The 14,930-nt window shown below is 55.2% G+C and overlaps 8 protein-coding genes across 8 annotated transcripts; 3 read left to right on the top strand and 5 right to left on the bottom strand.

Moving 5' to 3' along the window:
• Nucleotides 1–308: 308 nt before the first annotated feature.
• ISF_06076 (CHCH domain protein) lies at nucleotides 309–890 on the bottom strand (the record flags this gene model as incomplete). The annotated part of the gene is made up of 2 exons (XM_018849680.1): nucleotides 309–555; nucleotides 700–890. The coding sequence occupies 2 exons, from the start codon at nucleotides 888–890 to the stop codon at nucleotides 309–311; spliced, it is 438 nt and encodes a 145-aa protein (XP_018703178.1).
• A 2,681-nt stretch (nucleotides 891–3,571) lies between these two features.
• On the bottom strand, nucleotides 3,572–4,219 carry ISF_06075 (exosome-associated family protein; the record flags this gene model as incomplete). Its single annotated transcript, XM_018849679.1, has 3 exons — nucleotides 3,572–3,760; nucleotides 3,821–3,987; nucleotides 4,039–4,219. 3 exons carry the CDS (start codon nucleotides 4,217–4,219, stop codon nucleotides 3,572–3,574), a joined length of 537 nt encoding a protein of 178 aa, XP_018703177.1.
• Nucleotides 4,220–4,736: 517 nt separating this feature from the next.
• On the top strand, nucleotides 4,737–6,045 carry ISF_06074 (2-dehydropantoate 2-reductase; the record flags this gene model as incomplete). Its single annotated transcript, XM_018849678.1, has 2 exons — nucleotides 4,737–4,755; nucleotides 4,781–6,045. 2 exons carry the CDS (start codon nucleotides 4,737–4,739, stop codon nucleotides 6,043–6,045), a joined length of 1,284 nt encoding a protein of 427 aa, XP_018703176.1.
• A 118-nt stretch (nucleotides 6,046–6,163) lies between these two features.
• ISF_06073 (Beta-lactamase/transpeptidase-like protein) lies at nucleotides 6,164–8,001 on the bottom strand (the record flags this gene model as incomplete). The annotated part of the gene is made up of 2 exons (XM_018849677.1): nucleotides 6,164–7,402; nucleotides 7,453–8,001. 2 exons carry the CDS (start codon nucleotides 7,999–8,001, stop codon nucleotides 6,164–6,166), a joined length of 1,788 nt encoding a protein of 595 aa, XP_018703175.1.
• Nucleotides 8,002–9,098: 1,097 nt separating this feature from the next.
• Nucleotides 9,099–9,631, top strand: ISF_06072 (DNA-binding TFAR19-related protein; the record flags this gene model as incomplete). The annotated part of the gene is made up of 3 exons (XM_018849676.1): nucleotides 9,099–9,122; nucleotides 9,178–9,278; nucleotides 9,334–9,631. 3 exons carry the CDS (start codon nucleotides 9,099–9,101, stop codon nucleotides 9,629–9,631), a joined length of 423 nt encoding a protein of 140 aa, XP_018703174.1.
• Nucleotides 9,632–9,805: 174 nt separating this feature from the next.
• ISF_06071 (coenzyme Q biosynthesis protein Coq4) lies at nucleotides 9,806–10,734 on the bottom strand (the record flags this gene model as incomplete). The annotated part of the gene is made up of 2 exons (XM_018849675.1): nucleotides 9,806–10,443; nucleotides 10,521–10,734. 2 exons carry the CDS (start codon nucleotides 10,732–10,734, stop codon nucleotides 9,806–9,808), a joined length of 852 nt encoding a protein of 283 aa, XP_018703173.1.
• A 766-nt stretch (nucleotides 10,735–11,500) lies between these two features.
• ISF_06070 (SET domain protein) lies at nucleotides 11,501–12,751 on the top strand (the record flags this gene model as incomplete). Its single annotated transcript, XM_018849674.1, has 2 exons — nucleotides 11,501–11,623; nucleotides 11,693–12,751. The coding sequence occupies 2 exons, from the start codon at nucleotides 11,501–11,503 to the stop codon at nucleotides 12,749–12,751; spliced, it is 1,182 nt and encodes a 393-aa protein (XP_018703172.1).
• Nucleotides 12,752–13,072: 321 nt separating this feature from the next.
• On the bottom strand, nucleotides 13,073–14,542 carry ISF_06069 (RRM domain protein; the record flags this gene model as incomplete). The annotated part of the gene is made up of 2 exons (XM_018849673.1): nucleotides 13,073–14,081; nucleotides 14,130–14,542. The coding sequence occupies 2 exons, from the start codon at nucleotides 14,540–14,542 to the stop codon at nucleotides 13,073–13,075; spliced, it is 1,422 nt and encodes a 473-aa protein (XP_018703171.1).
• Nucleotides 14,543–14,930: the final 388 nt, after the last annotated feature.

Raw genomic sequence — 14,930 nt, 5'->3', positions numbered from 1 at the left:
GGATTATGATTTAATTGGAGCGGATTGCTTGAATATACTGTACAAGTCTTGTTCGAGAAACCATGCCAAGCATTTGCCAAACACCTTACTGTACATTAAACGCCTAGGGAAAACGGCCTGCTGCCTTTGTTCCTTGGCATTTCCATTTCGTCGTCAGCCTTCCTGAGATGTTTTGTACTTTTTTTTTCGTATGAAAATCAACCGATCTATATGTATCATGCAGCGCTCAATGCTTGGATTTGTATGCAGTACGAGATGGTCTTTTCCGTTTCGTTTCGTTCCGTTTAGTGGGCTCGACTCCTAGTGGTTTAGTACTGGCTGGCGGCGGCCTGGCAAGCCTTGAGCTGCTCAAGGTACCAGTTGCAGATCTGCATGTTGCCACCGTTGTCGTCCATGCACTTGGTGAAGCTCTGGGCGGCGCCGGCGCAGTTGTTGTACTGCTGCTGCTGCTGGGCCGGCTGCTGGGCCTGGACCTGCTGGGGCGCGGGCTCCGACGAGCCGCCGGAGAAGAAGCCGCCGATGGCGTGGCCGACCGAAGAACCAATTGCGACACCTCTAGAAGTTTGTTAGAGCTTGCGGTCACTTAGGGCAGTGCTCGCGAACCAGGGTCGAGGGACGAGCAGAGAATGCAAGTCTCGATCCAGGAGAGCGCGATTTCAAGCGCAATGACTGCCAGCTCGGAGCACGCAAGTTACTTACGCAGCGGTACTGGCCATCTGGCCAAACAGACCAGGGCCCTGCGACTGAGCAGGCGCCTGCTGGTACTGCTGAGGCGGCGCGGCCATGGTGGTGGCCGGACGAGCCTGCTGCGGCGCGGGCGCAGGGGCGGCGGCGGTCGGGCGAGTCGGAGCGCGCGCGGGAGCACGGGCGGCAGAGCGTTGACGAGGCATTGTGAGGTTTGGTGGTTTGTGGATTGAAGGTACACGGGAAGGTTGCTTGGAGATAGCTGGATCGAAAATAGAAAAAGGTTCCTAGAGATGGATGGAGAAATGGAAGGTCGGGGAATGGTAATCCGCAAAGACCGGTTGGTGGCGGAACGTGGCCAATCAGGGTCGGTTCCTGGCCCACTCAGCCGAGGAACGGGATATATTGGCTCTGATCTTAAGGCACTCTCTCTTTTTTATCACGATAATTTGCAGGGCAAAGCGACAATGCAAAAAGAACTGCAAAGGGAGCTAGCAAGAATCTACCTTCATATATCTATCTCCCATCCCGAAAACGTTCAGCCCGCGCAGACCGCACTGCTGTGCCATGACTCCTCCGCTCATGACTGTTGCCAAAGGTGCAGCCACGCGGCAAACAGAACTCGCCATGAAAAACGCGGCCGCGGCTAACAATCTTTCTCGCAGTCTCTTCTCTGCTGTCAAAGCAACTTATCGTATCATGCATGCCCCCCACGCCTCGGCATGAGACCATTGACTCTGACTTCTGTTCGGTCGTAGCACGGCCTGCACATCATCCTAACCACATATCCCACGGCGTTGTAATTCGGTGTTGTAAGGCCGCAGTTTATCGGTAGGCCCAACGGCGACCTCGTGCTGCCGCAAAAGTGCAGCTGCGTGACGACAACGTGGCCGCATATGCCGGCGAAGTGGTACGAGCCGCAGGCGCAGACGCCGCGCGACACCAAGAACAGCTGCGCCCATGTCAGGATCGCCGCGGGCACCTGCGTAGGGAGGATCTGAGCCGCCGGCCGCGGAGGAATCTGGGGAGGCACATCCATGAGAAGCAGATGCAGTTACACTCTTCTTGGTCGTGTTAGCGACTCCCTTAGACATACATCCTCCTAACACAGGGAGAGGCATCCGACTTACAAGGGGTATTCCTGTGGTTCTTCTGCAGAGGTATAAGTTGAGGTGTGTTCTTAATCTGTCAAGACTTACTGAACCCATGGCATAAAACAGCCTTATATACAGTTCCAACAAATTCCAGGTTGGGCGGCGATGCCAATGTCGGTGTAACATGCGTACAACACCAAACACGTCCTTACCCCATCACATAGTCTGGGGAGCAGCACGCTTACTGGGCCGTTTGATACATCCTGTTTCAAACTATTTCTGTCAGTGAGGCTATTGTCATTTCATAGAGCACGGCACATCTCGTGACGCAGAGCACTGCTGAAGTCGGTGCCGTGGCGACATGGCTACGGGACACCTAGGCGCTTGTATAGGGGGCCACGGACGCAAGAAATAGCACCCGAGAGGCACACGACCTATGGACTATACATCCAATGGCATTGGACATGCCGCTTGGGCTCACCGTCGCGTTACGCAGCGTGTCAAGTTGCGGTTGGTCCACACTACCTGGTGCCCAAACTGCCTGGGCGCCAGCTACATGCAGATCTGTCATATTCACTCCGCAAACAAGGTACTGGGACATCCTTAATTATCACGCCACCTTGATGTGATGCGTCTGGCAGCCTGCATGCGAGCGTGGGGGGAAGCTGTTGGGTCCGGGGTCAAAAGGCAGGCTCTGCCCTGCGTTGGGCAGCTGTCACGGTGTACGGCCCATCAGACGTCCCAACAAACCATAAAAGGTTCTCCAGTAGAACGTAACTCATCTCACTCTTTTGAAGTGCCACCAATGGTTGGTATTTCGCGTAGCATTCTCCGAGAGCCAACAGCATCCTGTGTGTAGTACGTAGTTGGCTCCGCGACTGCTGGCCAACAGACACTCTCACATAGGGCAGCGTAGCCTCGAGCGATCATTGCGCTTCGAGGGTTCTTGAGCAGCCTGACACTTCTTGGCTCGCCTTTCAAACTCCCGACCGGAGGGCGTAAAAGCACACCGACAGCCCCGCAGGGCGAAGTCTTTGATGTCTTGCTGTGACCGACAACCATGTGGGCGCGGGGGCCGCTGGTATCATCCTAGGGGCGAAACTCCAGACATGGCACATCCCTGACGCCATGGATAGTATACTGTTTATATTTACAAGAAGATATCATCCAACCGCAAGGAAGAAAATGTCTCTAGGAATTGAGCACCAGACAAGAAGCCAGTAGATGAAGTCAATGGAAGCATGCCTCAGCAGCTACTTCACTCTCTCGCAATTGGCAAGATTTTAGTGTATGCGTACAGGGAAGAATCACAATAATGAAACTCTTGGCGCGTCGTCAGCAAGCCCTTTGAGTCGGTGTCGTCGGATCGACAGGCCGCGTACTGCGTGGCGCATTTTCAAAAGAGCTCCTAGCAGCTGCTTGAACAGCGAGCGAGGTTTCTTTAACCCTTTTGAAAAGTTCTACTGATTCCAGTACTCTTTGAAGGCCCTTGCAGCGTTGGCTCTGTCAGTCAACTAATACATCATGAATCACGGCCCCAACCAAGCTCAACATCAACAGTTTAGTACCGTCACTGATCAATAATCTGCCTTATTATTGAGGAAACTTTTTTTTAAAAAAAAAGAAGGATTAATTCCATTACCCAAACGCCATGCATCTATGTATTCTAAACCAACTGCAATATCCGCAATGCGTAAACTGCGCGCATCCGTGGCAGCATTGTACCACTTTCAGAGATCTGGGTATCAGTGGCCATTCCTTGCCATCCATCGCTCACCCCCTTGTCTACCAATCTATTTCTTACTTTTTCCCTTCGACTTATGCTTGTTTCTTGACTTCTTGACGCCCTTGCTATCGTCCGTAGAGCTGGCCGCCGAATCCTCCGCCGGGCGCTTGCGTCCCTCGACAGATCTCAGCAGCGCCTTGGCGCGCTCCTCAGCAATCTTCTCTGCCAGCCTGTCTCTAATTGCCTTATTGTCGCTCTGGCCCGAGGTGGTCAGTCAAAGAAATATGGCAGGACCCAATTCTCAGGGTATACTCACCAGGTCTGCTTTGAGCACACGAGCGGCGGCTTCTTGATTAACAGTCGTGTTTCGCTCTCCAGCGGGCTGCTCTACGGCCTTGATCTTGCCAAAGTATTGCTGCACACGCTTGAGCTCCGCGTATACGGGGTGGTTCTGCGCATCCGCGCCTTGAAGCTTCAGAGTAGCTGTAACGATAGTCAGTACGGCGCAGAATGCATGCAACTTTTTGAGCTCACAGAATAATAAGGATTCTATCGAGTAAGCGGCTAGGGAGAAGAGCTTCGCCTTGTCGAGAAGTGGTAGTTGTGATGACAACTCATCTAGGTTGCCGAGTAGCGGCGCGAGAGCCTCCTCCAGATTGTCCAGCTGCGAGTCCAGCTTATCGAGATCACGGGTGATATCTTTGACGTCAGCCATGGTGAGTAGATTAGCCGATCAAAAAGAATTAAATTTCAATCTTCAATGCTGTGCTCGCGCAGAACAGTAGTTGACTTGTTGATGCCGTCGCAGCTGTGGCTCGTGTTAACTTTTCAATGCACTTATCCGAGCTATGCACTTAGCAAGGTGTTGCCTCTCACCAGCAAAAAAAGCGCCAAGCGGCAAGCCGGCTAATAATTTCCTGCTGCTGACCATTCCGAACGCCTGCCATTCGTCGCCTCCGAAAATCTCCTTTGTCGCCTACCATCACGATACCCATTGCCAATTCCATCCGCGCAACACCTATCACGAGCTCCTTCGCCACAGCCATTCAATCCCGACGGCGAATGTACCCCGAATAATTTATTCGCCGAGCTTCCTGCCGCTGTCGTCTCCATCTCAGCCGGGAGCTCGTCTTGCACGTGGCTCTCCAACCCGTCATAGTGGCTCGGTTACCACGCCCCCGAGTGTCCGCCAAGGACCTGCACAGGCGGATATCATGTACACGAGATAGCCAATGCTCCGTTTTCGGAGCCGTACGGTGCTACGGTACTGTCACAGGCGCCGGCACGGACAAGCAAATACCTCGCGGCGGTCCCGAGCTACCATACCGACCGAAGCAGCACAACTCAGCCACATCTAGCATTGTCGAGCCGACGATAATACAAAAAGGCCACGGAAATCCGCTCTATGTGCCGTCTGTCCGGCTGTCACCTGAGGCATCAAAATCGCCCACGGTTCATAAGATTCATATTCTCGGCGAAGATGCACGATCGAAATTCATCGCCCACGCCCTCTCCGGAGTCTACGACTCGGTCGAGCGACTGGCTTGGACTCGACCCTCAAATAAATACCGATACTTACAGCGATTCGACAAGCACGGCACTGCCACCTTTGAGCCACTCAACGTCGGCCGGCAAGTGCTTGCGAGCAAAAGCGACGCCCACATTGACGAGCTGGTTGTGTCGAGTAATACAGCTCAAGGGGCAATGGAAGCCCTCGAGGCGGTCAAGCATCGTGTTGATAATGATACGACTGTCTGCTTGATGACGGATGGCCTGGGCGTCCTGGAAGACGTACGGCAGAAGATCTTTTCCGTGCCAGAAAAGGAGCCCACGTTTTTGCTGGGCAATATGAGTCACAAATTCGCATTCAACAGAAATTTTGACTCGGTTCGACAATTGCGCCATGGGATATGGAACATCACATCGGTTCACCAAAGCGCCGTAATGTCGACGGAGCAACCCAAAGTCGAGACGCAGACGAACTTTGTAAGGTCGCTACAGGCAGCCACGCTCCTCCGCACAGAATACACACCATTTGACAGCTGGTTCCGATACAAGCTACCCGGCGTCATATTTGACTCAGCAGTCGAGCCCGTGTGTCTGCTTCTTGACGTGCCCTACTCGGGCCTGCTGCCAAACGCCAACGCGCGCAAGCTCATCAGCAGCCTGCTCGAGGAGATCGTCTCCATCCTGCGCCTCATGCCCGAGATTGGCCGCGCTGAAGCGTACCACGAGCTGCTGGACGTTGACCGCGCGCAGAAGGCGCTGTACCGCCGCATCCTGCGCCACCGAGGCCGCGAGGGCGGCCTGGTGCGCGACATTCGCCTGGGCCACCCGGTCAACGTGGACTACCTGAACGGGTACTTTTTGCGTCGCGCGCACGAGCTCGGCGTCAAGGCGCCGACGAACAAGATGATGTGGGACCTGGTCAAGGCCAAGAACGCGATCGCGGCGGAGAAGCGCGAGTCGTACGTGCGCATCGAGGAGACGTCGGTGACGTCGGGCATGGAGGATGAATATATAACAATGTCTAGCTCATAGACCCTGTACAACTATACATGTTTCGTTAGATATCCAAGGCTTATCAACTTCATGCCTAAAGCTCTGTGGATAAAGACAATCATATTAAATCTATAAGTTGGCTACTTCTGCATACTGACTACTGCCTCGATTTTGTCAATGCAATTCTTTGGTACGAAGGCGTGCACTTGACCGCCGCGCCCGTCTCATCCAAGTCGAAGACGAGCTCTCGCACAGGCTGGCCGCCGTAACGAAAATGGTCCGTGTAGATAAAGTCCCCATCGGAGTGGTAGAAGCCTGTCCACGGCCCCAGCTTCGCGGCGGCGTACGTCGGTGTCTGGTCGTACGTCGACGCGATAAAGGCCACCTGCCGGGGCTTGCTGTCGGCGCCGCGGCGCACGACGGACTGCTCCAGACGCGGCGTGAAGCCGCGGAAGAAGATGCTCTTGAGGATGTCGGTGCCGTTGTACATCCACTCGGTCACGACGAGGCCGGAGTGCACGTCGGTGGAGTCCAGCGAGGCATTAAAGCCGACGGTGAGGGAGACATTGAGGCCCTCTGTAGAAGACGAGTACGTGCCGACGAAGTTGCGCTTCGCTTCGGCGGCCGCCTCAGCTTCTAGGGCCGGCAGTACGGTCGTGGTCACGGCGTCCAGGATGCCGAGCGCAGTCTCGGAGCGGCCGTCGGCGCTCGCGCCGTTGAGGAACGCGAAACCGGCGTCGTACTGCGGGATCAGAACCAGCGCGGCGCCGTAGAGACCTGAGTCGCCGAGCTTGGTATAAATGTCCGTCACGCGGCCGGATGGGTGGACAAAGCGGTGAATCTCCCACGGCGCACCGATAGAGTAGCTTAGGCTCGCCGTGTGCGAGACGGGCTTCATCCAGCGGTCCGTCGCGTTGCGATCGAGGAGCGTGCTGTTGAGGATGCCGAGGCCGAGCTTACGAAGGTCGCCGAGCGTTGACAGGACGCCGCCGGACGGGGCCGTGAAGGGCAGGGAGTCCAGCAGCAGGTACGACTCGAGCGTGCCGACGACGACTTCGCGCGACAGCGTCTTGTTCTGGCTGCGGGCGCTGGACGAGGTCATGTTGAGGGGCGCAAAGATGGCAGAGCTGTACACGTCCGCAATAGACGTGTTAGTAAGATCAGAGATGGCCAGCCCGAGCAGCATAAAGTTCAGGTCGGAGTAGACGGGTGTCTTCCATGGCAGGAAGTTGGGCGGGAGGTCCTTGAGGGATGAGATGATTTCGGCAGTAGAGCAGGTAAGAGCTAGGTGGTTGTACAGATTGGCGACACAGGCGCCGAGGGAGCTGACGTTTACAATAGGGCCGCCAAACTCCGAGGCCAGCGATTGGTTGTAGTAGTCACCGAGAAAGCCGAGCTATCAGGAGTTAGCAAGTCGTGAAGTCACTACAAATCGGGGGCACTCACCGTAGGCAAGCCGCTGAGTTGTGTAGCAAGTGCCCATGGTGTAATCTTGTCCCATTGTGTGGTTTGAATAACGTCCACCGCACTTGAGTTCTTCTGCGGCTTGAAGTTCGGGTTGATCTCCGATAGAGGCCGGTGCCAGTCCTCGGCACTCAGCCGTAGCAGGCCAGCAAAGGTCGTGATAAGCTTAGACACAGACGCGACTCGGTATATGCTGTTCTCGTCCACGCTCCTAGTGCCAGCCGTGGCGTTCTTGACCTCTGCGGCTGCGTGATGATACTGTAACTGGAGTGACTGGGGGTCGTTCAGCGAGAACATGCCCACAGAGAAGGTGACGTCTTCCACACCCGCAAACGCGGCAGCCGCTGAAGCATTGAGCTTCCCCTGTAGGTACTGGTCTAGTGACGAGGTAAGGTTCTGCCAGCTGGCGCGGGCTAAACTGTGGTTGCTGCTGAGGTCGACTGGCGTCGGGTATGTTGGTGTAATGAAGTCACCGAGAGCTACCTTGGTGCACAGGGCAGCAATGACAGCAGGTGTATATGCGAGGCGCATGTTGAATATGCTCAGCGTTCCCGCAGACAAAGACGAAGCTGGATTCTGATGAGGATAATCAAGTCACAAGCTGCACAGTCAGTCGCGCCGCCGCGACTGTATTTATACCATGCGTCCATGTACGTTTGTCATGACGTCCCGGGTATTGGGAGCTTACGCAGAGCCCATTACGCCCGACAACCGAATAAATGTTGGCAGAACAAGGCGGAGCTGAGTAGGTTGCGTAGATCACTGACCGGATCAGGCATGCGCCGACAGGACACAGCCATAGGTCATGACGTTACGGGGCGGCTCTGCGGCTGTGTGCCTTTTGTAAGTGCCCGGAGAGGTTGGCCGTTTTTTCGGAGAGTTCTGACGAAAGCTCCTACTGTCATCATATGATGACAGGCGGTGAATGATGAGGGCATTGATCACAACACAGGTCATCGCCGTCGGTGTCAAGTTGAGAATCCAAACATAGCGGAGAGCAGCGAGCCCGAAAGTGGCTGCATTTATGTGGCGCAGCTCCTTTTCTCGATCGCCTAATTTCATCATCAGTGTAAAAGAAAGCCCTATATTTCGTTTGACTGAGACTAGAAACCAACTAACATTACATTAGAAAGAAGAAGATTGTGAAAAATACCAAAAATGAAGTTACAACTACAGGGTAGCCAACCAAGTCAAGAGGGGTCTTCCTCATGGCCAACACAGTTTCCCATTTCAATGGCAACTAGAAGTGCAATTATAGGTACAAAAACATGTTGCCTCTGCCCAGTCGCATACTTGTATCTCCAATCTACCTATGGACAGCTTTCCTTGGCATTTCCAGCTCCCGTTTACGAGTTACTAGTAGCTGCAAAGTACATAGCTCCACCGCGTTGCAGGCCGCCTGGTAAATGAGAAACTCTAGAAGCACAGTAATTGGGGAGATGTATATTCTGTACTGAAACGACGCAAATACAATCCTCATATATTCTTTTCAGCTTATATCGAGGTGTTCGTGCTTCGTCCAGGTAACCTTTATTATGTAATTCAGCAAATGCCCCTCTAAAGTTGCAGGTATTCTGCCCCGCGGCGGGGACTCTCTTTAGCGTTTGCAAAGAACATAACTAATCGCGATGGACGATTCCGAGCTTGAACAGGTAACATCAGGTCTTGCCTTTTACGATTTCTACAGGATACTAATACTCCTTTCAGATCCGACAGGCTCGTCTCCAGCAGCTCAAGGCGCAGGGTGGCGGTAGTGGTGGTGGTGGCCAGCGCGGTGGCGGCTCACAAGACCAGGAGCAACAGCAGCAGTAAGTCTTCAAGCACACTGCCGGCACGCATACCACCATAATTTTGCATGCACAGATCTGACAGTGACACGCCCAGGCAGCAAGAAGACGCCCGAAAGAGCATACTCAACCAGATCCTACAGCCCGAGGCCGCCGACCGCCTGGGCCGCATCCGCCTCGTCAAGGAGGAGCGCGCGACCGAGATCGAGAACCGGCTGATTGCGCTGGCGCAGTCGGGCCAGCTGCGACAAAAGGTCACAGAAGAGCAGCTCAAGGAGCTCTTGAGCGCGGTGGCGGAGAAGAAGGAGGAGGAGAAGATTGTGGTGAGCCGGCGCAAGGCGTGGGACGACGATGACGATTTCCTCGACTTGTAAGCCTGGGGCGAGGCAGCAACGCGCACCACTCCCACAAAAGATTTACTACGACCTGCACGAAGCCCTCGTTTCTGTGAACTTTGATGCTGTTCAAATTACAGGGGATGCGCTATGATGCTACAGCTAGTAATACAGTTTTCACGCAAAAAAATACAACACCCTCCACCATCCAAGCTATGCAGTCTGCTTTGCCTGTTTCTTGCGCTCCGCCCGCTCCCTAGCCCGAATGTCGCGCAGGTCCGGCGGCTGCTCGATGCCGAGCTCGTGTCGCAGCTCGTCGACGCTGCTCTCCAGGCGTTCCTCCCAGTAGACGTTGATGACCTCCTTGCTGCGGACGCCGTTGCGCAGCGCCCACGGCAGGTATATCGCCCAGAAGCGCTCGCGCTCCTTCTTCTTCATCGTTATGACGGCCAGCATGCTGAGCCCCGTCATGGGCAGCAGGGTGTTTGCAAACTCAAAGGCTTTGAGCGCGACCTCGCCCTCCTTGACGATGGGCAGGCCGGTCACGGCGTGGAAGAAGTCGTGGCACTCGCGGTAGCGCTGCATGACGTAAGCGCACTCCTCGTCATCGATGTAGCGGACGGCGGAGCGCGTGTCGGGTGTGACGCCCTCGCGGTCGAGCCAGTCGACGTAGGCGCGGCCGACGGTGCCCTCGGGGAGGGCGCGCAGGCGCGTCATGGACAGCGTGCGCGAGGAGATGCGCGGTCGGTCGCGCAGAATCCGGCGGCCGGTGGCGTCGGCGAGCATGGCGTCGCGCAGGCGGTAGATGAAGTACGGGGTCGCGGTCGCTTCGCCGAGGGCTGCGATGAGGTCTGGACCCGGGTGGGTGGTCAGTGGGAGGGAAGACACGGGCGGGGAGAGGCGGTTTTCAGTTGGACAAGGACCTTACCGTGGCGGTAGGGATTGATGAGCGACATGACACCGGAGCCGATGGCGAGACCGGCTCGCTCAATCTTTGTCAATGGCACATGGCCTTCGTAGTTGGGCGGCGGCCGGTTAAAGACGGAAAAGCCGCGCTGGCTAGACGCCGCGCCGCACGCCGCGCACGTCCGGATTTGCAGTGCTCGGCGGGCAGCCGGTCGGAGATATTGTATCGAAGCCATTGTGCCCACGTTGATGCGTATGGGAGCTTCAAGGGGTGTGAAGTCGAGGGTTGGAGGAGAAGAGATAGGGCAAGGTAGCTCCGAAACTGATGTCAAGTCAGGCCATTCTTGGTGGTGGGGCGACATCGGGTACTTTCATCTATGAGACTTACGAGCCACCATACTTACCAGATTTACACAATTTAGAAAGCTTATAACGCAGTTATGGACAGATGATCTAGTACTCATTTTTTCAGCTTACTGTCTGGAAAGCTTCTTGCGGAAACCTGTGTCCTGCTTTCGGGTTTAAGAACCCTACCTGTATAGTGTAGGTGCTGCTCCAAGTTTTCAAGGCAAACGCAACACCTCTTGAAGGCAACATTCTGGGGTCCATTTTTGAGTTTATTTAATCAGAGGTCGACATATTTATGTTAAAATTGGAAAATTCATATCAGAATGCTTTTATGTGTGAGGTGATGTACTAAGATGTAAGTGTGCTCACTGAACCAAACACTGGTAATGAAGAAAGTGAGTGTGATCCCTCCGGTACAAGACCCTAATAAGGACATATGAAAGAACTTCCGGCAAAATTCAGCGAAAATAGTCATAATATATTGATACCTTTATGACTGTTCTTTTATTCTTCTCGGGCTGGCAGTCCAACCCACGCTACTACTCTCCCCTATCGCGGCTGTACGGTTCCACCACCCGTGACTCAGTGAAGGCGTGCTTGTCTGTGGAACCACAGATCTTAATCATCTACATCAACCAACACAAGTATTCTATAATGGAGTCAGAAATACAAGACCTCCTCGCCTGGGCCAAAACAAAAGGCATAGAAATCAATGGCTGCGCCCCAAAGCAACTACACGGCCGTGGCCTCGGCATTGTAGCAACACGAGAGCTCGAGGTGAAAATCTCATCCACACCCGGCCCAGCTCTCAACCAACAGATATACTGACGAGCAAAAATCTCACAGGAAAATGAAGTCATCTTGCGCGTGCCTACAAATACACTACGGTCCCTCGCCAACACGCCACGGGACATTGTCGCGCAGCTGCCCGGCGCCAGCGTACATGCGATCCTAGCCGCTGCGCTGTGCCTTGACGGCGACGACGAGGACGGCGACAACAGCTCCTCCTCCCTCGGCGCGTGGCGCGGCGTCCTCCCCTCACGGGAAGATGTCCACACCCTCCTCCCCCTCTGCTGGCCCGCCGAGCTGCGCGCCCTGCTCCCCCACAAGGCCGCGAAGCTCCTCTCCCGACAACGCGCCAACTTCCAGCGGGACTGGGCCGCCGTCGAGGCCGCCTCCTTCCCCTCCCGCCCGCGCCGTCCGACCTGGGACGATTTCCGGCACGCGTGGCTCCTCGTCAACACGCGCTCCTTCTACCACACCACGCGCGGCACCGCCACGCGCCCGCGCGAGGACCACATGGTGCTGCAGCCCGTCGCCGACCTCTTCAACCACTCGCCCGCCGCCGCCGACGTCTGCGAGGGCTCCTTTGATGACGCCGCCTTCACCATCACCACCCGCGCGCGGCACGCCCCCGGTGACGAGCTCTTCATCAAGTACGGGCCGCACGGCAACGACTTCTTGCTCGTCGAGTACGGCTTCGCGCTGCCGCCGCCGCTCGACGCTGCCTGGGACGAGACGTGCCTGGACGAGCAGCTGTGCCCGGCGCTGGCGGCGGTGCCCGGCGCGCGCCAGCGCCTGGAGGAGGCCGGCTTCTGGGGAGGGTACATGCTGGACCGCCAGACGGCGTGCTACCGCACGCACGTCGCCCTGCGCGCGCTGTGCCTGACCCCGCTGCGGTGGCGCCAGGTGCTGGATGGCGAGCGCGATGAGGATGCAGACCGGGAGCGTGTCGACGCGGCGCTCGTGGGGGTCCTGCGGCGGTACGAGGAGGACATTGCCGCGCGCATAGCCGACGTGGAGGGAGCAACGGCCGGGGAGCCTCTTTCGAGGGAGATTATGCGGGATCGCTGGCTGCAGATCCAGGATCTGGTGGTGAGTACGCGAAGGAGGTTAGAGGAATAATAGTAATAAGGAGATACAAGTTTCATATAAATTAAAAATTCTACTCGTCATTGTAGCCTAAAACGAGGGTTAATACGTATAAGCAAAACAATTTAGCCAGGTTTTCATATTTGAGAGACGATGCATTTCGTGTTATAATACATGTTTTCGCACCCGAATTGGAAAATAGAATCAAAAAACTCCAAAATTCACCCATATATCCCAGTTTTCCACACGGCCTGCTGCCAGTGCGCTTCATTCTGCCCCATTTCATAAATAGAAACAGTCTTAATACCCCCATCCAGCCCCTGAAAGGGACTCTCCTATACCCCGAGGGCCTCCTTATTCCGGCCGTGGTCGCTTGGCGCCGTGAGGATTACCCCAGTCGCCGCTGCCACCACCACTCTGGTTTTGTCCAAAGTTGAAGTTGCCAGGGTTGAAGCCTGGGTTCATGCCTTGGTACGAGCTGTTAGCGGAGTTGATTCTTGATTGGTAAGTGTCTTGACGGGAATGTGAGTGCTGTGCGTTGCGATTCGATTGAGCCACCCCTCTTCGCTGCTGTTGTTGCTGCATAGAATGAGGCCATAGTGCGGCGCCTTTGTGCGAACGCACGCGAGAGTGCATCGTGAGAGAACCCATAGGGTATGTCCCACTTGCTGGGTGGACATTCGTACCGGCCACTTGACCGCACCAAGTATGGTTGATGGTGCTTTGCTGTGCGAGGAGGCAGGAGTGGAGTGCCTCTACTGTGCGGTTGGAAGGTCCGAAGGACTGGTTATTCATACCTTGCATGCCGGGATTCATCATCCCCATTCCCATGTTACCCATATTTCCCATGCCGCCCATCATCCCCATGGGCATACCCATGGGGTTCATGCCATTCATGCCGGGGTTCATGCCCATCATGTTCCCCCCGCGACCACCGCGCATACCGCCGCGCATACCGCTCATCATACCGCCACGGTTAAAGTTGTTGAAGTTGCCTCCTGCCATGGGGTTGGCGTTGTAGCCACCGCCGCCCATGTTGCTGTAGCCCATATTGTTATAGTTGCGGTTGTAGTTGTTTTGTCCCATGTTGCCACGGTTATTGAAGTTGCCGCGCCCGCGGTAGTTGCCGCTGTAGCCGCCGCGGTCGTTGTTATACGCACCCGTCGGTCCTCTTGACTGCTGATCCTTGCCTCTAGCCGGTGCGTCTTTTGGTAGCGTCTTGAAGGGGTTGGCACTAGAGTTCCAGTACATAACAGTAATCTTCTTGTGCACACCACCTTGTGTATCTTCTGAGCTCAACTTATCCACGTGGTGCTTGGTTGCAGTGGCTCCTTGGCGAGTGTTGAACTCGACGTACGCTTGTCTGAGATGATGTTAGCGGATGGAGACGTGCATACGACTATATTCTTACCCCTTGCTCTTGCCGTTGATCTTATGCTCACTAAAGGTGAGATCCTTTAGGTCGTGTTCGACCTCGGCGGCGCGTGACCATCCTCGAATGTCGTCGTCGGTGATCCACCAATTCAGTTCGGAAATCATCAGGGCAGTCGTTGCCGTCGTGTCAACTACCTTGTTGTCGTCATCTTGCTTGCGCTTCGTTCCTTGCTGCGAAGTTTGTTCCTCGTAGCTGTGGCCATTCTCATCTTCCATCGTGTCATCTCCGCCATGATTGCCACCTCTGTGGCCGTCGTGGTGATGGCTATTGTCGTGGTGCCCCGTTTGCCCTTCATCGTTTTGGTGCTCTGACTTCTTCTGGCCTTGATCCTGCTGATCGTTGCCCTCGTCCCCGTAGAAGTCGATTTCGAAATCAGCTTCCTCGGACATCTTGAAAGAAAGCGGCGCTGGTAGGGGGGCCAAGAACGCCTTCAGGTTATGTAACCAGTGCTGCAGAGAGATTGTTAAATATTGTTATTAAAGGATTCGAGATACAAAGCAGCAGCATCGCCTGCTCACTCCGTCGTGTGAACACCGGTTGAGCCCCGTGAGCAGGCAAAAGCAAATTGCTAAGCAGGGCCGTCTGCAAAACACAGTAGGCTGGCAGTGAATAAACTGGAATCGATGCTAATACGTACATTCCCGGGGAGATATCAGATGGAAAGTGGACTGTGTAACACACACGGCAGAAGCCTCCTCTGTGCCGTACGGAAACGATGATGCTCTATGCCTCAATCGATCACAAGTCCTGACGGTCGCAGCTTTTCTTGCCCAGGCA

This window comes from Cordyceps fumosorosea (assembly GCF_001636725.1).
Source record: "Cordyceps fumosorosea ARSEF 2679 chromosome Unknown scaffold_15, whole genome shotgun sequence".
NCBI lineage: Eukaryota > Fungi > Ascomycota > Sordariomycetes > Hypocreales > Cordycipitaceae > Cordyceps > Cordyceps fumosorosea.
Note: the sequence above shows the minus strand (reverse complement) of the source record. Positions and strands in the feature narration are given on the sequence as shown.